The following is a 27,005-nucleotide window of genomic DNA, read 5'->3' on the forward strand; positions in this document are numbered from 1 at the left end:
CAATGTTACATCCTGCTTCAAAAAGTACAGAGTTTGTGACTCAAAAATAAATGACCTTTGTCTGAATTACACATTTTATTGATATAGCTTCTTTTACTCAGAAGTACTAAAACATCTTGCACATCATATATTAAAGCCTGCTGCACATTTTGCAGAGCTTTTCATAATTAAAGTCTGTTTGATGGCAAGTGGCATATTTAGCACACCCTACCATAATCTGCAATCTATAAACAACCAGTAAGTAGATTATAGGAAAGAAATTCCTTGGTGCTGTGATTAACACAGCCAAATTTAAGTTTCTTAGTAATGGCTTCCAGAGTCTTAACCCTCCATGACCTCAGAGTACTTTCTGTCCTTTCCAAGAGAACTCCCTCCATATAAAAATAAGTGTCCTGTTGCTGGGTTTCACAGAACACAGCGGGACTAGTTCTACTCTCAGTCAAACCTGTGACTCCATTTACAAATGTAACTGAGGACATTGGGTCTAAACAGAGATAACAATGACCTTACATATTACAAGGACAGTTTCCCCATTTTTGATATTCATAGTGAACCCAAGCAAGTCATTTAAACAGACACTTGCAATAAGTAATTTTCTTTCCCCCCACTCCTTCTGAACTACTTTGCTGATTTGTTACTTTCAATTTTTTCTATCCTTCTGTTAAACATTCATTGTGCCAGTTTACTTTCATCAGAATTTCCAGATCTGAAGAAATGGGTCTGTCCCAAGAAAGCTCATCACCTAATAAATTATTTTGTTAATCTTTAAAGTGTTACACGACTGGTTTTTTATTTTGTGAAGACAAAGCCTCTTCTTTCCAAAGAGCAATGGAAATTGAACCAAAGAAAACCAGGTAATTCTGTGCACAGTTCTTTATTTTCATCTTCTGTATTCACAAAGGCACATGACAGAAGGGTTCAGATTCCTGACGTGAAACAATTTGTCTCTGTTATTGTCTATATTAAGCACCTATATTCACATTTTAGCTGAAAAATAAATTATCCCAATCATCATATGTGAAATTTATACTAAATTACATATGGATCAAGAGCTGCCAACTATACAAAATATACCTCAAATTAAGTCAGTTAAGCATGCGCACAAAATGTGAAATTCAAGTTGAGGTGAGAATATCATAGTTTAACCATAACAACCCTAGATGGAAGCTTGGCTAGATTCCTGACCCTAGCGGAGGAGAATTCCATGCACAGGGTCATGGTTCCTTCCTCTTTTGGCTTGGAGCCAGTGTTGAAGCACATACCACAAGAAGTACCCAGAAGGAATGCATGGGATAGTGTTCAGAACTGAGGAAATAAAAGGGAAATAAGAGCGAAATCGCATTTCCCATGTTCAAGTGGCTACATGGAACGGATGGGTTTCAAAGCAGAGGATACTTGAGAAGCTGTTGCACACAGTGATAGTGTCCAAAACTTCCAGGGCAGCCGGTCAGAGAGATCTTGGAAAGAAAGGGGCAGATGAAGTTTGTGTTCAACTATGACAAAGGCTTAATGGGAGCTTGCAAGTTTCGGGGGGATTCATTGGATGAACAGTCCTAGGTAAGGGTGATAAAAACAGGATTAACACGTGCTAGCACAGCTCAAAAACCCTCGCCAAAAAGATACCCAAGGAGAATAAGTATCATCCATGTTTGGGAAGATCCAACATCAGACCTCAGCCAGGCAACTGGAATCACTTTCCCGTCACAAGTCTTTCCACTTCCTGTAAGCTCTCACAAGTTTGTAACACTCCCAGTGCAGCTTACTTTTCTCAGCCAGAATGCAGGCTCAAAATAGCAGTCACTAAATTAGAGGCTGGATTACAACCTTTCGAACATCTGGATCTGCAATGGCAAGACCTAGTTTAGATTTGTTTGCTACCTTTTTAACCCTGCTCAGGAAATACAGGTTATTGGTTTATCAGCAGTCTCGCTCTGGAAAACAATGCTCTATTGTGATTTATTAACTGTATATATTCCAAGCTCTCACTGCAGCTGGATTTCTGGTTCTTTACACATGTGCCTGTCAAGTCAAAACTGAAAAATGCCAACTCTCTTCACCAGACAGTAAGAAACAAAATTGAGGTACAAACTCCTCTCCAATCTATCAGTCGCTGATTATTAGCTCTTCAAATATACATGTGTAGTATTTGGTATAACAAAGCATTTTAGAAGTATTATTGTTTAGGTAATGAGCATTCGTGGGAAAGACCCACTTCTTCAGATTCTGGAGCAGAAATGAGAGGAGAACATACACTCATCCCTCGCTATACGAGTACAGTTGGTTCCTAACTTTGTGCTTGTAGGTGAAAACTCATAAGAGGGACACTAAATTCTCATTAAAATACATATAAAAGTCTCTGATTGGTTCCTAGAGCTCGGTGAAGGAGTGGCAGCAGGTGACACTGCTTCTGAAAGGTAAGTGAACCTTGGGCTGGGGGGTTGGAAAAGGTTAAAGGCTGGGGGCAGTTTGGGGTCATGAGTGAGAGGGAGGGTTAAAACCTGGAGGCTGGTTGGGTCCGTGGGGCGGGTGGGGGGTTCAGGCTGCTGAAGGTTGGGTGTGTGGTCTGGCGGGGGGCTGGGGTCAGGCTGCAGTGGGTTAGATCTATCGAGCTGGCGAGGAGGAGAGGTGGGGGTCAGGCTGTCGCGGGGCCAGTCTGCGGAGCCGGTGGGGCGTTTAAGGCTGCCATGGGTTGGGGCCGTGGGGCTGGCACAGGGATCAGGCTGCCGCAGGGCACGCAGAGCAGGGGGGTCAGGCTGTTTTGGGGGTGGTGGGGGGCTTAAGTACAGGGTCAGGCCACCACGGGGCTGGCAGAGGGCATGAGGGGGGCATGAGGGCAGAGGGGGGGTCAGGCTGCTGTGGGGGAGGGGGAGGTTAGGCTGCCACAGGGCCGGCAGAGCAGGGGATCAGGCTGCCACAGGTTGGGGATGGGGGGGGAGTTGGGGGTCAGGCTGAAGCAGGTTGGAGCTGCGGGGCAGGGGTAGGACTTGTATTAGTGGGGTGAACAAAGGTAAGTAAATGTGTCCTTCATTTAAGCAAGTACTCGTTACTAAAGTACTCGTTTAATGAGGGATGAGTGTACTTGGTATGTATTTTCTGCAGATAAATATATTCCAGCATCAAAGGAAGCCATGGATATCTAGATCAGCACTGATATCAGCACACACAAACCCTACCAATCAGAAACTAGAAAGCCTGGGAAATTTTCCTCCAATATTGTGTTTTTAATAGCTCAGAGGCTATAATGCCATTTAACATCTTCACAAGATCAAAGCTTTCAATGATATCTTGGCAAACTTTGAAGCATTAGAATACCTCAGGAACATTGATGAGATAATCAATATAAACCATAATGCAGACAAATCAAAAAACACATGTCCTTGCACTGACATAAATGTCTCTCTTCACCAATGTATCAGCTGTATAAGCCCCTTTGATTAATTTAATCTTTCTGTCTCAACCAAGCACACCCAGTTTCAGCATGGAAAAGTACCAAATATGCGCTCATAGTTTGACATGATTTGACTTTGTCTGACAAGCACATTCATCTCAATTAAGATAATGAGAATACTACCACCACAGAAGTTTTGCCTTGATCATGCGCAACACCGACAACCCCGGTGGTCAGCAAGTGGGATCAAAATTGGGACCACTGAAGCAAAACGCATGAGCCTCTACCACATGAGCTAAAAGCCACGTGGCTCTTAGCTAAGGCTGTAGAGCAGAGTCACTAATCCAGGGGTCAGCAACACCCAGTACAGATGCCAACAGTGGCAAGTGAGCCGATTTTCATCAGCATGTGAGACAGAAGCTCAGCCCTGGCCCTCCTCCCCTCATGTAGCTGGGAGCTTGCTGAAAGCAACGTCGCCTGTGGATTAACAAAAGGCCAGCTAATCCTACCAACCACCACCTAAACAGTAAAGCTCTGCTTCTTAATTTCTTTATTAATGAAGCTGTTGTAAGTAGGACTATTGGGGACTTTAAAAAGTATCACAGGCATGCCGACCATACATGAAGTCAAAAGGTCAAATTTCAGCACTCTGCCTCAGAAAGGTTGCCAACCCCTGCATTAAATCTCTCAGTGATCTCAGTGGTACTAGATAGAACAGTATACCATACCCAGGAGGTATGTGGGTTATACATGCATCATCCATTGGAGCTAGAACTGAAGCAGCTACTGCGTAGGACTGCACTTTTCAGCCCTGAGACCTACAAATACAACCTGACATTGTAGAAACAATTTCACATTATCCAGTGAAGCATAATCAGACAAGGACTTGCTAGAGGATAGTGAAATTGATGAAAAGACTGATGTGAACAATAATGTTTAATGCATGTAAGCGTGGCAAGACAACGCATTAAGAAATTTTCACGTATATCTGCATGAACGGACTGTAAAAAGCATGTCTGCACATATATTTTAGTGACTACAGTTTTTTTTACAACTATTTTAATTTTATTCCTTATAATTGTCCTAACTTGGATATGTCTTAAAATACAAGACAAATGCCTTAATTTTAACTTGCACATGTTTATCTTCATGAAAATCACAACTTATGCTGTAGCTGGCAGGCCTTTACTGGATATTAAACAAAATGGAAAAAAAAAAAAACAAAAACAAACATTCAGTTTCTTACCCAGTGCTTGAGAATACACCATTTACAAAAATGACCTCTACTTAAGGATGGTAGAAGGAAATTTCATGTGAATTGTTTTTTTTCAATAGTGTGTGTGTGTGTGTGTGTGTGTGTGTGAGAGACAGAGCGAGCGAGCAAGCAAGAGCAGCAAATTTACATGTGCTAGATTTCTTACAGTTTACACAAAATCATTCATAAAAATTCATTCAAGACCATTTGTTCTCATGAATAAAGTAAGTGCATTACTAAACCTATCTGATTTCCTAGACTAGAGCCTTATAATAGTTCAGGGATCAAACACCTTTTTGAGGCAGAGTAGTGAAATGTGACCTTTTGACGTCTATGTACAGTATGAGTGCCAGCGATACTTTTTCAAGTCACCAATAGTGCTACTTACAACAGCTTTATTAATAAGTAAATTAAGATGCATATCTTGACTGTTTAGGTGCTGAATGGTAGCATTAGCTGGTCTTTTGTTAATCCACAGGACACATGGCTTCCAGAAAACTCCTGGCTCCATTGAGGATGACATGTGGGACTGTGCTCCTGCCTCACATGCCAATGAAAATCGGCTCACACGCGCACATGCTGGGACACATGCTGGGCGCTGCTGACCTCTGTAATAGTTACTTATACATGTGAGCAAACATGCATATGCAAACTGTGCTCAACTGGTGAAATTCATCCCGCAACAGAGGTCCTCTGCAAGCAATCTGAAGAGGTCTGAATTTTACCCAAAACAATTTTTGCAGTATAATACAAAATATTGACACAATAGAAATTATCTCAATATTAATCAAACCAAAAACAAAGTAACATCACTGCTCAGAGGTGTGTTGGTAACAACATTATAATGGAGTCTATATTTAAAAAAAAATACTTATTTAAAAAACAACCTCATTTTAACACTTCTTAGCCAAAATGACATAACTGTTCTAAAAATTTTTTTTAGACCAGAAAAAGTTCTTCACTTTACATATATTTTTCTTCATTTTAATTTTTAAATTAGGTTACTGTAAATAGGTGACTTTCCCATCTGCATTTGAAGAGTGTCCATAAGCCCTGGGAAAGATCAGAACCCCCCTGCTTTAGGGAGTTAACGATATTAATAAATGAACAAAGTGGCAAAACCCAGTCTAGGCTTTCTTCTTAGATTAGACCATTCATAGGACAGTTCAGGGCAGTTCAGTCTACCCTTGAGAATCTCTCTGCCTCAGATTCAAAAACCCTCTATTATTAGGAAAATACTCACACCGAAGCCTCCTTTCCCCCTTTCTTTCCCACCACCAGGAGCTCTTACTATCTAAACGTGATATTGCTGACAAAAGTTTCAATACTGAAGTTCAGCCCCAATCTTCAAAATAGATTATGAACCTCCCTGATCCAGTGTGGACACCCCCATCACTGACACCTATGATCACTCTTTTTTCATGCCTAAGTCTTCAGCTCAAAACTCCAATTACTACAGGAAGGAGTTTTATGCTGTTTCCTATCTACTTCGAATTAATGCTGTGGTTAATGATGCAATGTACTGCCTTAGACAAATTTGTGTTCTCTGAAAATATATTACATACAAAGAGTCAGATTCTCATCTTTTGTAGCAAAAATGCTCTTTAAATAACAAATAAAGTATGACTTCTCTGAGGAGCACTGGGGGTGATTTGGGGCCTTGGGAAGCGGGTGCAGGGGTAAGCCTGGGGGCAGTCTGGGGCAGAGCCAGGGCTGGAAGCCGGAGGGACGTGAAGCTTCTCCGGAAGCCCTGGCCCTGGCCAGGGAACCCCAGCTGTGCTGGGACCAGGAAACGTTGGGGCTTGAAGTTCCGCTGCTGGCCCCAGCCGGGGAACCCCGGGCAGCACCATGGCTGGGAGCTGGCAGAGCGCAAAACTCTGCTAGCGGCCCAGGCCCTTGCTGAGGAACCCCAGCAGAGCCAGCTGGGGAGGCCCAGCAGCACCAAGACTGGGAGCCATGGGGATGGGTTTAAGCCTGGGGGCAGAGGTTGCCACGGGTGGGGTGAGTTAAGCCTGATGGGGAGGGGGAGAGTTCCAGTACCTTTTTTATTGGAAAAAAGGCACCGCTAAAATTGAACCTGGGGGCTTCAGCCTCAGACAGTGGGGCTCAGGCGTCAGCTTTGAGCCCAGGCCCCAGCAGTTGGCCCCGGCGACCCCACTAAAACAGGGATCCCAACTCACAGTTTGGCAAACATGCTCTAGGGATCTCAAGTTGGGCACCCAAAAACTAGAGCAGGCAAAATCACCAGCCATTTTTGCATATTGTAGGCAGATAATACAATGGTTTTGCTCTTTCCAGATCTCTCACTTTACCCTTTGGTTTGTTATAGGCCCCAGCTCTTGCCTCAAGCTGAGCAAAAAACTTGCACTTGCCCCCCTCACCCATCTTCTCATACTTTCCCCCTCCTATTCTTACAGCCACACTAGGGCTAGAGCCAATCTGATGTTAAACATCTTGCAGACAATGTATACAATATGATAAACTTGTACACGACATTAACAGTTACACAAAATGCATGAAAACAAAATTTGATGGCCAGCGCACGTCTGTTGCATTATGTAACATGTAAATAATGTTTAAACATTAAAAAGCCTGCTGACTGTCCAGTCTTCCAAAAAACTACTCTGTTCGTACATTGCTATTTTTAAGTGTGTTGGGAAAATGGAAATAATTCAGAATAATGACATATACACTAACGTATTTGATGCTGCATTTGTAAATCCAACCACCCCATAATGTATGAACAGGTTGAACCTCTCTAATCCAGAACACCCTCATCTGGCAAATCCGTAATCCAGCATTTGACCAAGTTTCCCATGGTCCCACAATGTTTGTTTACATCCACCCATCCTGGCTCTTAGTGTTCTGTGCTGTTATTTAGCTGTTATTTACCCCTACATGTCTTCTGAGAGCTCAATAAGCAGTGAAAGTGCTGGTAATGTGCTAGACAATAATGACCTCTTAGGGTCCAACAAATTCTCTTGTCCAGCAATGGTCAGATCCCGAGAGTGCCGGACAAGAGAGGTTCAACTTGTATTAGTTAGACGAAGGAAAAAAAGAGTGGTTTGGGGCAATATGTTAAAAATCCCACTTAACTGTACATTCTAAGTGTGACAAAGGACAAATCAAACTAAGAAATCAGCTGTGATGAAACAGGCTGAGTTGTGATTTTAGATACGATAGAACACGGCTGGCTTGTCTCATTTCACATGTCAAATAATGAAAGATGCCGTCAAACTGTGAAATTCAACATATTTTCAGACTTCTGATTTCACTAGAACTGTCTGACTTTATCATCGTTCTCAAAAATCCAATGGCTACTTCTGTAAGATTTGGCTTGAAAACAAAAATACTCTTATTCACTAAAAATGTAGGCTTCTCTGCATCAATATAATTGATAAAGCTGACAATGCCAATACTTCTGATAAAAAAAATCTGTCAATACAGAACATACACTTGAGTGAGCATGTCTCCACAATTATGGACAGATACTCTATACTCCTTGATTTTACTGAGAGAAGAGATATTGTATTATTATGATTATAAAATAATGGGTGAAAAGTTGGGTGGTTCTTGGCATTTTTAGGTCATTTCAATTTATTTTAAAAAGATTATGGGAACTAAGGTTATGTTTATACTAGAGGAGTTTTGTTAACAAAACTGGCGTTTTGTCGACAAACCCTGGGGAGCGTCCACATTGCAAAGGTGTTCTGTCATTAATAAATGGACAGAACGTGGCCCTTCTGTCGACAGCATTTTGCTGTCCGCCCCAATGAGGCAGAATGCCTCTCTCGACAGATCTCTGTCAACAGAAACCCAGTGTGGATGTTCCAGGGGGCCTTCTGTTTATAGAAAAGTCCTCCATGGCACTGGCCTGCTGCCCCAGTGGAGGCCCTGTCCACAGCAAGCAGGGAGCCCCAGAAACCCTGTGACTTGCCTCTGGCCATTCTTAAAGCCACAGAGAGCCCCAGAAATCCTGTGACTGGAAGCTAGGAACGTGGTGGCGGTAGGTGCACGTCCTCCACTTCCCCACACCCTCATAGCTACTCCTGACGACACAGCCTGCACAGGTGGCCAAAACCCAGCCTCCCCATGACCCCCTGGTGGAGGAGCTGTGCCAGGAGTATACCTGGCCCACAATACATGGAGCAGATCAGAGGCAGAACCAGCCACCTGCCCCTACAACAGGGAGTTCCACCACCTCCTGGAGGGCCAAAGGCAACTTCCCACCTCAACAGCCACTGTGGGCACCGCAGAGGAACCCCCCCGCATCACACACAGCAGGAGCCTGAGAAGGAGCAGCACCCTGAGACCCATCCTCTGCCACAGCCAGAGGGGCACACAGGGGGCTGCCAGCTCCTGCCACAGCTGGAAGCGGGTAAGTCACATGGGTGTCAGTCTGACCCCAGGCACACCGAGGAGTGCAGCTCCCAGCACACAGGCATGCCCGCAGGTCAGAGTCAGCACCTGCTCCTGCGGCCAGAGCTGCGAGCCGCACACGTGTGTGGGGGTGCCAGGGAGAGCCAGGCTGCACCCAGATCACCCACCACCCATGAGGGGACCCCACTGTGGCCGGACACACCCCCTTGTCCGCTAGCCCATTGAGCGGGGGACAGGGGCTGCTGTGATCCATCTGGTCCCAGAGGCACTGCGCAGTCCCCTGCAGCAGGACCCACTGTACAGGCCACACATGCCAGTGTTCATGGGACAGCCTCGTTCTGTGGCCCGGGGGGGTGTTGGCTGTTGCTCAAGGTGGGGGACAAGGCCTTAGAAGATATGTTGCATGTATGACTCACCATATTCCCACCTTGTCTTCCTTACAGCTTAATCCACACTGAGGGAGGGCTGAGCCAGCCCCACCTCACCATCAGGGCCAGCCAGCCAGCCCCAAGGCATCGCCAGAGCTAGCCAGCAACCCCCCTGCCAAGAGGGCAGGCCCATGGCCACGCAAAAGAAGACCTCCAGAGGACCCACACTGCCCCCCTCTGGAGGATGACTGACCTCGAGTGGCGGCTGCAGGATGACGTGGCATGGCAGGCCCAGGACCAAGAATGGTGATTGCAGGCCTGGGACCAATTGATGTCCCACTTTGACACTGTCACCGCCAAATGGCTGGACCTGTTGGCCCAGACACCCATGACTGCTGGTCATGCTCTCCTAAACACCGCTGCTCCCAACAGCCATCCTGGATCTGTTCCAGTGGGCAATGGCTACAGCCATGCCCCTCCTCCCGAGCCCCCCCAAGTTCCCACACCAACCCAGACCCTGCCAGAGCCCCACTGCCTCCATACCTTCCTGTGCTCCCAGCCCGAACCCTGCCCTGACAGGGAGCCCAAACCTACAGCAGGAGGGGATCCCGAGGCCTACACCACTCAGGGTCTTGCATCCCTGTGGGGTCACAGCCCCCCCCACTCCCCTTCCCAAGCCCTCACCCACTCTAATAAAGATTAACGCACTCTGAACATAGTGTTTTATGATGTTTATTTTACACATTTACGTAAATAACTTGTTTACCACTCCAGCATCCCTCTTTATTGGGGAGGGGTGAGGAGGTGATGGGAGGGACTGTGATGGGGATGGGGTAGGGCTGCAGGCCCTAAGCCCCCAGTAGGGGTGCCCTGGGGAGGGCCATAGGGGGCCACAGAAGAAGGTCTCCCTTAGGGGCTCCCAGATCCGCAGCCTGTCTCAATGGGCTTGGCAGACCAGAGCTTCACCTCGATGTGCACAGCCATGATCAGCATTTGCCCCCCCACACCCTGGAAGAAAGTGTGCCACCACAATTTAGGGGATGTTCTGCTCCCCTACATCCAGCCGTGCAAGGAGGCACCTGAAGCATGCCTTCAGGTGGCCAAAGGCACATTCAGCCTGAATCCATGTCCCATGAGCTGGACATTCAACAGTTCTTGACTTGGATCCAGCTGCCCAGGGTGGGAGGTGTCCCCCACAATGCAGAGTGGCAGTTTCAACTCCCCAGCTGCCAGCTCCTAGTGGGAGAGGAAGGTGCCCGCCTCCATTCTCCAGCACAGGACAGAGTTGCAGAACACCCACAGATTGTGTGCCCGGCCCAACCACCCCACGTACATGTAGAGGAACTGTCCCTGGTGGTCGACCAGGGCCTGTAGTGTGATGGAATAATATCCTTTTCTTTTGATAAAGCTGCTAACGCTGTGGTCCGGGCACGAGTGTGGATGTGGGTCCCATTGATCACACCAAAGAAGTTGGGGAACCCCAGGGTGGTGAATCCAGCCACAACTGATTCCACGTCTGTGAGACGGATGACTCTCTACAGTAGGATGGTGTTGATGGCCATCACAACTTGTATGGGGAGGAGACCAAACACGCATAAGGGACCAAGGGAGGGAGACCCTGGGCCCAGAGGAGCTCCCCTGTTCCCTCCCCCAAGCTCTCTGGGAGCCTTGTGTGAGGTCACCCACAGGCAGAAGCTCTGTGTGAGGGTGGGGTGGCACAGTTCTCCCACAAGCCTCTTGTACCCTGACCCCATTTCCCAAGGGTCCCCCTTGGGCAAGTTAACCTGCCCGCCTCCTCACCGTGCAGGCCCTGCAGCCTGAGATTGCCTTACCTACATGAGGATGGCCCGGATGGTGAACTTCCCCATGCCGAACTGGTTCCTGATGGAGTGGTAGCTGTCCGGGTTGGCGAGCTTCCAGAGGGCAATGGCAACCTACTTCTCTAATGGGACAGTGGACCCCAGCCAGGTGTCCTGTCTCTGGAGGGTGGGGAGCGAGCCAGGCACAGAGCTCCAGGAAGGTGTCCTTCTGCATTCGGAAGTTCTGGAACCACTGCTGGATGTCCCACTGCCCCATGACCAATCAGCACTAGCACTGTGCCTCCAGACCCACCTGGTCACCCAGAAGGGCAAGTGCACGTGGGCTTGTGGAAGAGCAAGGGCATGCTCCTTCATGGTGGTGTCCAGGTCATTCTCCCTGGAGAGCAGGAAGAGGACGGCTGTGAGCAGGTTCGCAGAAGCACCTCTGAATGAGGCCAGCACAAGCCTGGGGGCTGCTCTGACACCATGGCTAGTTAGAAAATGCAGTGTTTCTCTTAGCAAGTGTGCGTGCCCTGTTGTAGCCAGCTGTGCCATCCCTTGACAAAGTAGGCAATCCTCAGCATGGGCAGGGAACATGAATGGCAGGGAAAGAGAAGCCTTTAAGGATGCGCCTTGCCACAGCTCCCGGATGGACTTACTGGCCTGTGACCCCATCTGCGGGTTCTGGACAGTCATCCTGTTGAGAGAGCAGCTGGGCAGTCCAGCCGCACGCTGGCGACAGAGTGCACTGCTCTTTCGATCTGCTTTTGTGTCTGGCCACAATCTGTCAACAGAAATTTTGCTGGAAGATATCTTCTGACAATAACTTCTTTTGACAGATCACTCTAGTGCAGACATAGCCTCAATAAGGGAAATCTCTGTTCCCATTTTAATAGTACTACAGAGATAAAGTTACTGATGATTACACCCACACTGAACATTTACTTTTCTAAAAAGCAGAACAATCACACAAAAATTTCTTCTTCGTCAGTTCTGGGAAATCATGAGACATATGATGGACTTTATTCTTAAGCACAGTATTTTGCTCATTCATAGAACATAAGCCTTCTAAAAAGATAATTGATGGAATCAAAATGTTGACAGCCTATATTGTCTTCTAATGCACCTTAACATTTTCTAGATAAAACGAAGTCAGTCTCGCATGTCTCTCTGTTCCTTACTCTCAACTAGCTTTTAAAGTAAAAGTTAAAGAACTTAAAACAAACCAGAAGCTAAACATAAAAAATTTATAGAAGCTGAATGATCATGACAGGATGCATTTTAATATAAATAATAACCAAATAAAAGAGATGGAAAGATAATCATTCTATTAAGGACACCCCAGTGTGGCATGCATCTGTCGAGACTGACAGGCAGCAAAATCAAGCAGGCCTAGACATTAAATGAAAAAGTGTATATTAATGCTCACAGCAGGCATGTTAAAATAACAAATCATGTCTCTAAGTAAATGGTGAACTATTGGCCAAGTTCGTTGTTATTGTTGAGAGATAATGTATACCAGTTAAGCAAGCACCAGTAGCTATTTCCATTTTTATAATGCACTATCCTGAAATTGTATTTAAAAGTGTTTTGCCATAAATCCAATTTTATTCCTGAGGGACATTTGTTTTTCAAGATTTTTTTTAATTTTTACATGCATTTATACTATCACCAAAACTAAACTATTACATTAACAAGGGTTGTTTGAGTGAATGAATAGTGACAGAGTGATAGCCATGTTAGTCTGTATTCTATCAAAACAAAAAAGCAGACATGTAGCACTTTAAAGACTAACAAAATAATTTATTAGGGATGAGTTTTCGTGGGAAGTGGGTCTGTCTGAAAAATTGTCTGTGAGGCAGGGCAGTACTATTACTGCTGTTACAGATGGAAACTCGAGGCTCAAAGAATATAAGGGTAGTACCCAAAAGTTACACTGGAAGCATGTAAAAAAGAGAACTGAACCTATACCTCCAATGTCCTAGGCTAGTAGTCTAGCTACCGCGCCATCCTTCGGACATAGCTATACACCACCAGATTGGTTATCCTTCAACCAAGAATTACAAGTGTTAGCAAAAGTTTTTCAGACAATTTATCATTAAGGTGGTTCATTCTAGGGGTAAATTGTTTATGAGAGAAAAAGTGAAAAATAACTACATTTGGTTTTGGCACACATCACTGCAGCAGCTGTCAATCTTGATTACAGTGCCCTGGAAAAGCTGTATATTCCAGTGGGTGTTTCAGCAAGCACTAATGCACCCATGGGGCCAAATAATAAAACGGGTTTGTCACTTACATTAGATTTAATCTATGTTATTACAAACAAACATTGGGAATGAAAATTAAACTTCTTCCAATGTTGCATTTGTTTTCCTACATATATTACACAGAATTGTACTTTTCAATTTTTTCTCCATTTGCATTGCATGGATATCTAAAGTTTAGCGGACATGAAGAGCCAGACTTCCAACTGGTCTCAAACTTGTAAAATTAGAAGTCTGAGATGAAAAATTATCCTGCAACACTCTTCTGCAGAACCTCCAAAATTATTTCTATTGTTGAGCAAATATATTCAGATATTTTCATTATATTTCCTTGCCAAACTGGATGCAAAAATAGGATTTGCTAATCTAATTTTTTCTTCCCTGAACCACATATTGAACCTTTTCAACCTTATTAATTTCTTCCAATGTTCATACAACACCCCCTGTCCTAATTAGGCTTCCTTGTGTGTGCAGAAACAACAGACAAGAGTTGGAGTGTGTGATAGGGTTCTGGGGTCCCCAAGCACTGCACCCCATCCGCAGGCAGGAATGACTCTCACTCAGCAGGTAGAACAGGAAGTTTATTAGTTAACAGAGGCACAGCTCAGCACAGAGGTGTCAGTACACCAGGCAGAGACAGTCATTCCAACCCATCCTGGGGAGAGGAGCCTAAGAGGTGCCCCTCTGGGGTATAACTTCCCCCCTCACCAGGCTGGCTGCCTTCCAACTCCCTCTCCCCCGCAGCTTCCAAGTGCTGCCTCCGAATCAAAACCCAGCTTGGCTCCTCCCTGCTCTTTGTTCAGGTCAGATGTGTTACCTGCCATCTTAGGTTACAGCCCCATGGGTCATTCTCAGCCCCTGGGAGCTGCTCTGCCTGTCTCACATACATCCAGCCTGAGTCTCTCATGCACTCCCCCCACTCCATCACAAAGTGATAGATCAGAAAACAGTTTATCCTTAAACCTTCAAGTTATACTTGACAGATTCTTAGAATAATTCAAATAGGCCACATCTACCTGAGCATCTTCTGTCAACAGAACAGATCTTTTGACGACAAAACTTTCGGCGCGTCTACACAGCTAAAGTGCTCTGTCGAGAGCTTGTCAACAAAACTCATCTGTTCAGCTGGCAGCATTATTCCTGTTTCTAATCAGGAACAGCACCTCTGTCAACAGCGTTTTGTCAAAAGAGTGCCCATGTAGACAGTTCTGCCAACACAGAGGACTTCGGGTTCCCTGAGCAGCTCTGCTTGCAGAGCTTGCAGGCAGATGTTCTGTCGGGAGAGGGCAGGGCAGTGGCTGCTTTCTGTTGACAGAGCAGATTGCTTTTTGATCAGCTTTTGCGTGGAGATGCAATCTGTTGACAGAGATACTGCCAAGGTTTCTCTGTCAACAGTGACTTCTGTTGACAGAGGCAGCCCATGTAGACATAGGCATAATGTTAACATAGTATATATCTGTAAAGGACTAAGTCTTCAAAAACAAGTGTGTTTCATTGCCTGCTATATTTTAAACAAGCCAGCACAATTCAACATTTGTTGCAATCCTTCATTGTCTTATCTAAACAACGGCAAATTTATCTTCCTTGTATCCACTCTCTCTCACTGAAACATGAATAACTGATTTAAAGCTTATTTAGTGGGATTTTAGTGTCAGCTCAACTATTTAAGCCATTCTTAATTGAAATAAAATATAATCTGAGTGATGTTTTAAACATGTTGTTACTGTTAACCCCAATTCAGTTAGGCTAGGTTACACTACAGTGCTCTGTCAACAGAAGTCACTGTTGGAAGAGATTTCCCGACAAAGCTTCCATCAGCAGAGTGTGGCCATACATTAGAAGTGGATCGAAAGAGTGCTCTGCTCTGTCAACAGAGCAGCCAGACTGCCCAGCTGCTCTCTTGAAAAAAAACAGGCACCTGGAAACACAGCACACAGGGCTGTCCGTTTTTCTGGATGTAGATTAAATCCAACAGAAAGGTTAACTAAACCTCCAAGCTTGAACTTTACTTCTGACTGTAACAAAGATTAGAGGGAGATTTCCTCCATTCAATACTGTATTCTTACCACAGTTCTTAATACTATTATCAAGCCACCATTACGCTGCTGGAAGAATATAATATTTACATCCTCTTAAGAATCTGCTCCTACTGCTACTTCATGAATTAACAAGCGTAAGACTCTTCCACAAGAGTGAAAGTGCATTATCCACAGGAAGGGTGTAGGGGCCCTCCAGCCACCAACCACAGCCTGACTGTCTTCCTATCTATCCTTACAGATGCTCTAGAGGAGGGCCAGGAGATCCCCAACACCATGTTGCTCCACGATCAGGAAGAGGAAGGAGGGTAAATGGTCACCACCCGCAATAACCCGGAAGAGGAGCTCGTGGTAGGAAGGCAAGACAACAGGCTGATGCCGCAGAAGCACCCCGCTGGCTCATGGACATTGCTCAGTAGCACCTCCAGCAGGACCATGGCCAATGCACCTGACAGAGGGAGGCATGGACAGAGCTGTTGGGGCAACTCAGGGTTTTCACTGAGCTCTGGGAAAGTCTGCTTGCTCATTTGGAAATTCTGCAGCCAGCGAGCATCATCCCAGTCCCCCAGCACCAGCCACTCCCACCAGATGCAGCTGCTTTGGTGGCTCCAGATGCATGGGGCGCTTAGGGAGAACGCCAGAATCATCCCAGGTCAAGCAGCTCCAGGCCCCTGGAATTGGGGGTTGACCACAGAAGGAGTTGGAGGGCAGTAGTGACCAGCATGCACAGGTGGCCAACCAAGGCATGGAGGATATGCAGCTCCAACAGAAGGAGCTGTTGCTGAGGATCCATCAGGGAGAGGCTGCCAAGCACTGTGAGGTCTGTGCAGAGGCTCTGTGGGGTTTGTGAAACCTCTGCGAGCCTGAGCAACTGCAAGGCATGCGAATTTGGAAGAGGCCCTTAAGGGAACATCTGGCTGCAACCCTCGTAAGGGCTTGTCAGCCACATGACCCTGTCCATGCCGTTTCCTACTCAGCTCTTTTGAAAGAACACATGTGCATGTGTGGATGCTCCCTTTCGAGAGAGCTGAACCGTCTTTCAAAAAAGTTGATTGTATGTGGACGATCTCCTTCAAAAGACGATCTTTTGAAAGGAATCGAATGGAAAAAATTGATTTTTTTCCAAAATAGACCTCTAGTGTAGACATAGTTATAGGGACCAGCACTCAAAGAAGGATCACCAGAAAGAGACCTGACACTGCTATTTTCAATAGTAACAGAGAGGAAGCCGTGCTAGTCTATACACTACCAAAACAAAAAGCAGTCAAGTAGCACTTTAAAGACTAGCAAAATAGTTTATTAGGTGAGCTTTCGTGGGATAGACCCACTTCTTCAGACCATAGCCAGACCCTGGTCTGAAGAAGTGGGTCTATCCCACGAAAGCTCACCTAATAAACTATTTTGCTAGTCTTTAAAGTGTTACTTGACTGCTTTTTGTTTTGCTATTTTCAAGTTTGCTACATAAAAATCTGACTGATGTAATACAGTTGCATAAACTGTATTTCATTATGAAATGCCTGTAATTTCTCACATGCATTGTAAACTTGGTAGTTGACCTTAAATGTTACTTACAAAATTAAAAATAAATTATTTTAAAATGGGGCACGACTTATGAGCTTGGCAGAGGCTTTTCAATCCTACCTCATTACTTTAAGATTGCCCATTATCCACTGTCCAGCTCACAGGAAAATGTTAATGATATAAGAAGGTAGTGACTGATCCGGGATTATTAAATGGTTCTGCAGCACACTGGGTGAAGTAGAGAAGGTAAGACCAGCAGCTAATGTAACTATTTTTTTAGAAGGGCTGTACCCTGGCAACCCTCTTTATAAAGTAGAAGGCAAGAAGAGAAGATAAAGAATATGGACTATCTTTAAAATGCAGCAGCTTCCTGAAACAAATCCTACCCTGTTCAATTCCCACTGAAGTCCACTGGACTATTTACATAATTAAAATTAAGCATGTCCACAAAACTTTGCAGACTGATCCTAATTTTGTAGAATAAAATTTCATTATGATGGTTGCTTTTGGGTTTTTTTCTTATAAACAAGAACTCAGAAAAAAATTTGATTGGGTTGATGCTTGAAATACATTATTCAGTGACACAAGCGAACAAAAATGATGCAATCACAAAAACAATCTTAAAAGACTTGTCTTGAAATTAACAAAAACTGAATTAACAGACTGGTATCAAGTGAAAATGTTGATAGACTGTGGGAGAAAAATTTCAAAAGTTTCTTTTATTTTATTCTGAAACCTAGAATGCCCCAAATACATCAAAGTATTTGAAACAGTTCCGCTTAATTTTTAGAGGATAGATTTGTGCTTGTAAGAGGCTAAATAAACTTGTGGGAAATGAAATCAGTAAAAACAAAATTCAAACTATTTTTAATAATCAACTGAAGTGCAACATATTTGATATATTAGTCAGAACTCTAGTGTGACGTTATAAATCAGCTATAATAAAAAATCCCACTCATATGTTCTACAATTTACCTCTTCCATCAGATTAGCAAATTTGTGTGGAAATTCAGTTAGAGCTTTAAAAAGACTGATGTCTTTGTAGATATTAAGGGCTCGTCTACACTTGCCCCCAACTTGGAAGGGGGCATTGTAATCAGTGCCACGGGAGATTACGAATGAAGGGCTGCGGTGAATACACAGCACATCATTAGACTAATTCCCCCCCACGGCAACGAATATTAGCCTAATGAAGTGCTGCGTATTCTCTGCAGCACTTCATTAGTAATCTCCAATGGCCCTGATTACCATGACCCCTTCGAAGCTGGGGGCAAGTGTAGACCCAGCCTAAGTCTCTGCGATGAAGAACAGCCAGTAGATCTAAAGAGCTTTGGTGCTCAAGTCCCAGTAGTTTCACAAAGAAAAGATTGCACTAGAAATCCTGTCTGCTAAACATATCGATGGTGTTTTAAAAGTTTCCTATATTAAATTCCTTTCCATGCTGTTTACAAACGAGTAACATTCCAGAATCATAAATAACTCCTCCAGTAAAGACATGTACACAGAAAATGTACATTTTTCTTTAAATATAATAGCATGAAAATGATCATAAAAACAATTACAGTTTCATAGCTAAGTAATACTTCACAATTCCAATTTTAACCTAGCTTTATTTTCTTTTAAGACAGCTAGTAAAGTGACTCTAAAAAGACAAAACATCAATCAGAAGCTACTGATCTTAATTCTTAGGGATGATCCTCAGAGAATCAATACAGCTAGTAAATGACTATAGCCTTGGATAAAATTAAAACAGATGATCCTTAGACTTCTTTAATTAGAACTTTTTTATGCTTAAAATAGGCATACTATAAAACTGGTAATCTTGCCACATTATGTATTGGTTTAAAGAATACAAATACACATTAAATGTAACAGTGTGATGTTAAGTACTTTGAGAACCAGCCAAACATCACCCTAAGTAAATCCTCTGATAAGAAAAAAAGTGAACAAGAGGAGATTACACAGCTAATGGCCGGGGATGAAGTAAGGTCATAGAAGCTTGAGATGACAGAGGATTACAGAGCCAGGATCTTTCAAGCATTTCACCCAAACATTTAATGGAATCTGACACTTTCTTCTAGTAAATGTTAGAACTACACTAAAATATTAATGTGCCTAGCAGTCTAAAACCTTCTAACTTCGTCCCGTGGATAAATATGTTTAATAGTATTAATCAAATACAATGACTTAACCACTATGCAATAAAGATGTGAGTATTAACTATATGTAGGCATCAGAAAGTAATGAAATAAACTCATCAAATATTAATACAAATAAGAAACAAGGAAAAAAATCTATGTATATGATATGTGGCCAAAAGATACAGAAAATACTAATGGTAAAACTACACACCAAGTTTAAAACGTGGGCAACTTTGTGTCTAGTTATGTGAATCTTTACTCATACCAAAATGGAGCTAACAGATGGGCAGAGAAGGATTAACACAAGACTAGAGAGAAACAGAGAGTACTCCAATTGGTCCCTCCTTATTGTGAACTCTTGCACAACAGCGTTCTGTCTTACATAAAATGAAGAAATCGACAAAGATTTGGACCAGATGATGTTGTTAAATACACTTGAGACCACAAGATCGACTTAAACATCGAACTGCATGTACCAAATGGTGCATTTATTGTTTTGACTGAGTTAGAAAGAGCCAGGTATAATGCATTTGGGAGGGACTAAGCAAGTGAAGGACAATGTCTATTTGACCCCAGAAGTGACTGAGCTACACCATCTCTTGTCTATCCTCAACCTTGTTACTCCAACCTGATTTTCATCTGTTCTCAAACCTTCCTTCATTACAGCACACAGGAAGTCTGTGGAGCAAAGTTATGCAAGAGGACAGCGCCCAAAGTGGAGATTCTGGAAACATTTCCCTGTAGAGCAGAACTCACACCACACGAGAGACTCCCTGCAGCAACACAGACATGTCTGGATTTTCCCATTATTGTGCGGTGGGATATTTTAAAGCCTTAGGGTAATCAAGAATTGCTCATTGTTCTCCTTTATTAGGGAGAGTCACCAAAGGACTGATGTGTCACCTGAAAAAGAGATGAATGAGAACTGAGGTTTCTGACAAAAACTGATATCAGATAGTGCAGCCATGTGTTGTACTTGACTTTGGCACTCCTCAGCAAGAAGATTACTTTGGGAATGGGACTTCGTTTAGTCCACAGCCAAGGCTTGCTACGTCTGCATCCTTCTTCCCTTTAGGGAGAAGGAGCAACACAGGCAGTAATCCTGATAGATTTGCACTAGATGTCTGTGGTGTTTAGGCTCCCAAATACCTGATATCAGTGCACAAGTGCATTTCTGAGCATCCTAAAAGAATTAGCTGCCCTAATTAAGTTGTCCACATTAGAAAACTGGACTAGTCATATAACATAGGAAATAACACTTCAATCCCCTAATCTAAAGAAAAAGGTACACAGGATAAATGTGTTTTAAAAAATAGTTAAGTATGTGTCCACACATACTTCCAGTCACATAAGAGAAACAAAAAGTGGAGTGGAAAAGAAGATGCAGATTATATGAAATCTAAGTTTCTGAGTTACCAAAATGCCATGAGAGGAGATCCACTTTAGAACCAGTCGCATCTCAAACCAGCAGTTTACTTCCCTTTGGCTGGATCTACACTTCCCCCCAACTTCAAAGGGGACATGTTAATCAGGGCGATGGGAAATTACTAATTAAGTGCTACAGTGAATATGCAGCACTTCATTAGGCTAATTCTCCTCTGCGGCAACTTCGAAGTGCCAGCATGCATGCAGCTGTGGGCACTTTGAAGTGCCCACGCTACTTCGAAGTCCCTTTACTTCCCAAAATTTTGAGGAGTAAAGGCACTTTGAAGTAGCGCCGGCACGTCGAAGTGCCTGTGGCTACACACATGCTGGCACTTTGAAGTTTGACACTTCAAAGTTGCCACAAGGGAGAATTAGCCTAATGAAGTGCTGTATATTCACCGTAGCACTTTATTAGTAATCTCTCATTGCCCTGATTAACGTGTCCCCTTTGAAGCCAAAGGCAAGCGTAGACAAGCCTTTATGCACCAGCTTTTCATCAATTAGTTCTATAATGGGTGATACAGGTTGACAGCAGAAATTAGATAGAATCAGGGTTAGTGACAGACTTTGCCAGGCCATGGGCAATGTGGTGGGGAGATACCTCAATTCACAGAGCCCCTCTCATGGAAGGGTGAGGCCTTGGGCAGAATGGGTGGAGCTAGGAGCAGCCAGCCCTCAGCACCACACAGAATGAGCCATGCCTCCCCCAGTCAGCGGGGCCTACAGACTCCACAGGCCCTGAGGCAAGGTGGGTGGGAAGGCAGCCCGGCTCTGAGCCCCACAAGGGGCAGGGTCTACAGCATTCAGCCCTCTATGTCATCCAACCCCCCACTCCCTCACAGCCACACACAGCAGAATAGCAGCACTGCTGCGGCACTTCAGAGGGGCCAGGAGCTCTGGCCACCACTGCTGCCAAAGTAGCCAGAGCTCTGGGCCCGAGATCAGCTACCCTCTTTGTCTCCTCCTCCCACCCCCATTTGCAAGCCAGTCCCTCACCCAGCCCTCACTGCCACCCATGCCACACTGCAAGGAGCTCCAGCAGCAATTTAAAGGGCCAGGCCATACCAACTTTTAAATCAATGGGCCCCAGGTAGTGTTATCATATTTGAGCTTTCAAAAAAAGAGGACACCCCTGAGCAGGAGTGTATCTGTATCAGAATCTACCAACTCACGTCGTAGTAATGTACTAGAGCACTATAAAATAGAACATTTTAAAAATGTAAACTAGCGCCTTTTGGAAAATAAATTAAATTGAAACTCAGAACTATGTGCAGTGCCTGCATTTAATATTTAAAATTACTTCTTGTACTACTTTTTCAAGGTAACATATAGTAATATGTAAAAAATCAAATAAATGAAATTTCAATGGGATTTTGAAAACTGTCAACAGCTGTATAATTCAGAGCAATATTCTTAGATCCTTACTCGGTCATCTACTCATATTTAAATAGTTAATGTGATTTACCATGCCCTATTTAGTGAAGTACCTAAACACCAAAGCATTAGCTACAATGCAGACTCTCCTTCATTTTCTCTGTTTTTAGTTGGAACCCTTGCAATGTATTCTGTATATATAATTATCCACACACTTGGGAACAATCTGATCTTACTGCGTTTTACCATTATTGGCTGTAGACTACAAACAAAGTGTTTAAAAAAAAACAGAACAAAGAAATATAAAAAAGGCACATTTACATTTCTAAAACATCAGAGTCTTACCCTTGACATTGCTGCTTGGCTGTGAAGGAGACTAATGCCAGAATTAATTTTTGGTTAGTTTCAAAATCTTAAGTCTGCCAGGCCACAGCAATTAGAAGGTGGAAATGAAAAGTAAACTATAGGAATTCAAGCAACTTTATACCACCTGAGCATTGGTCAACATCTGAAACAAAGCTGTGAGCAAAACAAAGCTGTGAGCAAAAAATTTGGAGAAACAACCCTAAATAATGTTTCCATTTGCAGTAAAATACACCCCCCTTTCCATATATTTTACTCCTGAAAAATCACTGCTGCCAAACCTATGAGAAGGGTATCAATGTTCTTTATCAATAATCATCCTCATGCTCCTTATTTAAAATTCATTATAACACAAAAGCATCCTCATATGTGCATTTTTTTAAAAATTGATTGCCTGTGGGATCTCTTTCCTTGTCCCATCCTTTCCTTCCTGTTTACCTTCCTCCTTCTGTCATGTCCAAGGCTTTGACTAAAAGCTCTTTAAGAGAGAAATAGTTGCTTTTATACCTTCTATGAAGCATCTAGAACAATTTTGGGGCACCATGAAATAATAAATGGAGTATTTGTCCAATTTGCCAGCCTTGAAATTGTCAGTTCAGTATTAATCTATGCCTGACCAAAAGAAACTGCTATTTAAAGGAAACTCTACCTTTAAACTTAGGCTGTGGCATAAAAGCATAGAAGCTTGAAATCAGTTGCATAAAAGCAACACTTTCTCCACTGCACACCATTAACTATTGTCACCTCAGGTCTATTACTGGTACTATGCTGCAACTGGAAATCATATAAGGCTGTTAAAAGTACAGCATAGATACAAAAAAGAAAGCTAGAAGAGTTGTTTGTTTAGACATTTCAAGGGAGTTAATGAAAATCACCTGGTATATAGTAAGTCATTCTATCATGCAAGAGACTTTTAATCCAGAGCAATTTCAGACTGCTGTCTACTCAGACCAGATAAGATTAAAAACCATCACTGACATAAGGCTTTTAGTCATCAGGACAAGGTTAGCTACCACTTCACCAACAGCATTTGTTTGATGCTGATAGAACTGTGATAACAAAGAGAGGAGATTGGGCCACATGACAAAGTGGGTGAAAATCCCAGTTCACTCTGACCTAATAGCTTCTGTCACTACCTCTGGTTAATGAGAGGCTGTACAGCATAAAGCTTTGCTAAGGATAGGGTAATGAAGACAGAATATAGACAAAGCTCCTACTTTGGAATTTAGTCTTTCACCTCTAGATTAGTGGGTCAAACAACCCAACACGCTGATCAACAGTCAAAACAATACAGGCAGTGCCCACAAACTACAGTGACAGGCTCAGCAGAAGCAGAGAGAGAAAAAGAAATATATTCTAATAGTTATTTAGTAACCCTTTTGAAATGAGTTTGTAATCTCAGTGCACTTCCCACAGGAGAAGTGTGCATGGAATCAAAACTACTACTATTATTTAGAACACGTATTAGCACTATCAGCAAGTAAGTACCAGAACTAGAGAACAAAATACCTTCTCACTCCTACCAACTAACCAACCTGCAGGTCCCCTAATAAAAAATAAGGGAGTGTTTCCAACTACTCCTATCTTTGCTACACCTATTCTTTGGCTAGAGGAACTGTCTGGCTACACTGTTACTGTCTCTGTTACTGTCTGGCCACTGTGGAGCATCTGTAAATGTTTACATTAAAATCACTTATTAATAAAGAAAACACACTACCTACAGCTTCCCTCAGAAAGTTGAAAGTTATTTCCTAAATACCCAAACTGTGTGAAAAGGATGAAAAATGTAGCCCACTTACTAGATATCCAGGAGTAGGTACCATATTCTGAATTAGAAAACTGCTTAGTTACACTTTCACAGCTTCAAATGAGAAAACAAGTAAAGAAAGAACTTTGCTACTCATTATTTCAAATTTGCAATAGCAATTTAAATTATGGAGAAAATTGGTGAAAGATGAATAAAATAGTATAAATTATTACACATATTTTTACAAGAATAAGATTTATTTTGAGAGTTTCTGGTGATAGTATAAACTGCCTAAGAATCCATGAACCATCAAAATCACCACATAAAAATCAGGCATATGTTATATGAGCCATGTTTCAACCTTACAACCAGGTATATGCTTAACTTGAAGCATGCTGGGTGCCAAATCCTATTTACCCCAACAGAACTACTCATGTGTTTTAAGTTAAGTACATGCAGATCAGGGCCACTGAAAATTTTTTACTTTTGTGTAAAAATAACTCAATATACCTAATACACTTTATTTAACATGTATACACAGTTTACATTACTTAATTCCATAATATTTTTGTGATCACCTCTATATTTAGCATTATGCACACTGATACCACTGAAGTTTCTAAACATTTCTAATTCTTTTTAAATAGTAAGTCATTGTGGTATCCTTTCAGCTTTTTTACATTATACTGTGAAGTACAGAAGGGTAAGCCTGTAAATTAAGGCTATCACTCCTCCAGTTACCTCAAGAGTTTTAACATTATTAATCACTACAACTTATATTATTTTCTAGAATGACACACTGTAAAAACACCTTGTGCTACAGGACAGTTCCATCTTCAACATCATCCTTATTTTGAAACTTCTTAGAAGCCAAATGCAAGCAAATCTCTAATTTCCCTTGCCAAATCAAGGTCATCACATAGGTTTAAATTTGTGTCCCAGATAATTTTCACCTTCTACCTTAGTAAAATTCATGCAAGATCAAGTAGCAAGATATATAAAAGAAACTGTTATACTACCAACTTTTTTATTTTACTTTGACAAAGGCAGACACGTGGGTGCTTGCACCTATTTGTAAGATAGCTACACAATCATGTAAACACGCATGTTTGCATGTCCATTCCATTTATGTATCGGTACTCGTGCCTGTGTATGGTAATGGCTATACACATTGCTATGCACTGATGCACACTTCTCTGCATACATTTAGGTGCCCCTGAAGACGGGGTGCCTGCTCATGTGTGCATGCTGCTTGTCGGCCTGTGCACATCCACGCAGGGGTGTGTGTGCACACTCAACATGAACTCATGTTCACTACGCCCGCACGTGCCAGCCCATACACTTCTACAGCGCCCGGTGGGGGTGGCGGACCCTGCGGGCGGTACCTTGCCTCTCCTGGACGCGGACTGTGAACTCCCAGGTGGCGGACGCTTCCCTGTCCAGGCTCCTGGCGAGCGCCACGTCCCCGCTCTCTCTGTCCACTCGCAGCAGGGACTCCTCCGCGGGCGGAGACACCAGCTCGAACCAGGCTGAGGCGAACCCGGCCGAAGCCAGCGTGGTCAGCAGCGTCCCGGGCCGGGCGTCCTCGAGCACAGAGAGCGCCAGAGGCGAGCCGGACTGCAGGAGGCTCCGGCGGCGGCGCGGGGGCGGCGGCGGCGGCGGGAGCGACATGACCTGCGGCAGCACCTCGATGTCCAGCGGGGCGCTGAGCAGGGGCGGCTGCCCGCGGTCGCGGGCGAAGAGGCGCAGGAGGATGGGCGCCCGCACGTGGAGCAGGGAGCGCACCAGCAACACACGGCCGCTGCGCGGCACCACGAAGAAGTGCGCGCTGCCCGGCCGGGCGAAGTAGCGCACCTCCGCGTTGGCGCCCGCGTCCGCGTCCTCGGCGCGCAGCTGCCACACCGGGGAGCGCAACCCCAGCGTCTCCTCCACGTGGAGCCGGGTGAGGGCGCCCGGCGGCCAGGGGGCGGCCCAGCGCGGCGCGTTGTCGTTGGCGTCCACCACCAGCACGGTGAGCGTGGCGAGCTCAGCGGGCGCGACGCCGCCTCGCGGGCAGTGCTTGCAGCACAAGCCCAGGCGGAGCGCGTAGAGCGCCCGCGCCTCGCGGTCCAGCGGGCGGCTGGTGCGCAGCCACACCTGGCCGGAGCGCGCCTGCAGCGACACCTGGAAGTGCGCGTGGTCCTCGCCCAGCAGCTGTAGGTGCCAGCGGCGCCCCTGCACCTTGGCGCACCAGGGCTCCGGGCCCAGCCGGCTCAGCGGGATGCTCAGCCCGCTCACCCGCGTGCCCCCCGGACAGTTCTCTGGGACGTGGCCGCGGAAGGAAGGTTTCCGCCGCGGGGCGGCGTCGGAAGCGGTCAGAGCCCAGACCACGAGCAGCCAGCTGGGGAGCTGCAGCCGGGCCAGGTAGCCCATGCCGCCGACCGGGCCGCTGGGGGTCCCGCCTGCTTGGGGCTCTGCACAGCGAGCTGGCTCTGCTGCCGGCTGCTTAGTGCCGAGGCGCGCTTCGCTGGGTGCCTTGGGAGGGGCGGAGAGCGAGGGGGCTTAGTGTCGGAGAGTCCCCGGAGACTTGGTAGCCCAGCCCCCTTCTTGCGCAGGCTGTGGCTCCAGACGCTCCCTCACCAGACGCCCTGCAGGAGTCTGCCTCGCACTCCCGCCCAGGCTCGCGCCGCTCACTGCGCTAGTGACACGGCCAACCTACAAAAGTTCCGCTCAAGTGTAAGCTATTAGAGTCCTGAGAGGTGGGCTCCTCCCCACTGCTTCCAGAGCGTGCACCCACCTCACCATTTACCTTATCCCCGCACTGCCACCCCTCCCAGCCTAAAGATCACAGCTGGATGCCTGCCTGCCTGTCGTACGCCGCTCTCCAGCAACCCAGCTCTGCAGGCAGCAACACGGAACAGCAGAAATAAGGGTGGTAAGGGAGCAGCAAGGGGGTGCGAAATCG

At 44.8% G+C, this 27,005-nt stretch overlaps 1 protein-coding gene across 1 annotated transcript in view; it reads right to left on the reverse strand.

Annotated features, from left to right (window-relative positions):
- LOC142020714 (neural-cadherin-like) overlaps positions 1–26,473 on the reverse strand; it is a 123,156-nt gene extending 96,683 nt beyond the window's left edge. Inside the window, exon 1 of the mRNA XM_075008822.1 lies at positions 25,447–26,473. Within this exon, the coding sequence (XP_074864923.1) occupies positions 25,447–26,473 (1,027 nt within the window). The remainder of the gene's footprint in view (positions 1–25,446) is intronic.
- Between the last annotated feature and the right edge of the window lie 532 nt (positions 26,474–27,005).

The sequence above is a fragment of the Carettochelys insculpta genome, chromosome 14 (assembly GCF_033958435.1).
Source record: "Carettochelys insculpta isolate YL-2023 chromosome 14, ASM3395843v1, whole genome shotgun sequence".
Taxonomy (NCBI): Eukaryota; Metazoa; Chordata; order Testudines; family Carettochelyidae; genus Carettochelys; species Carettochelys insculpta.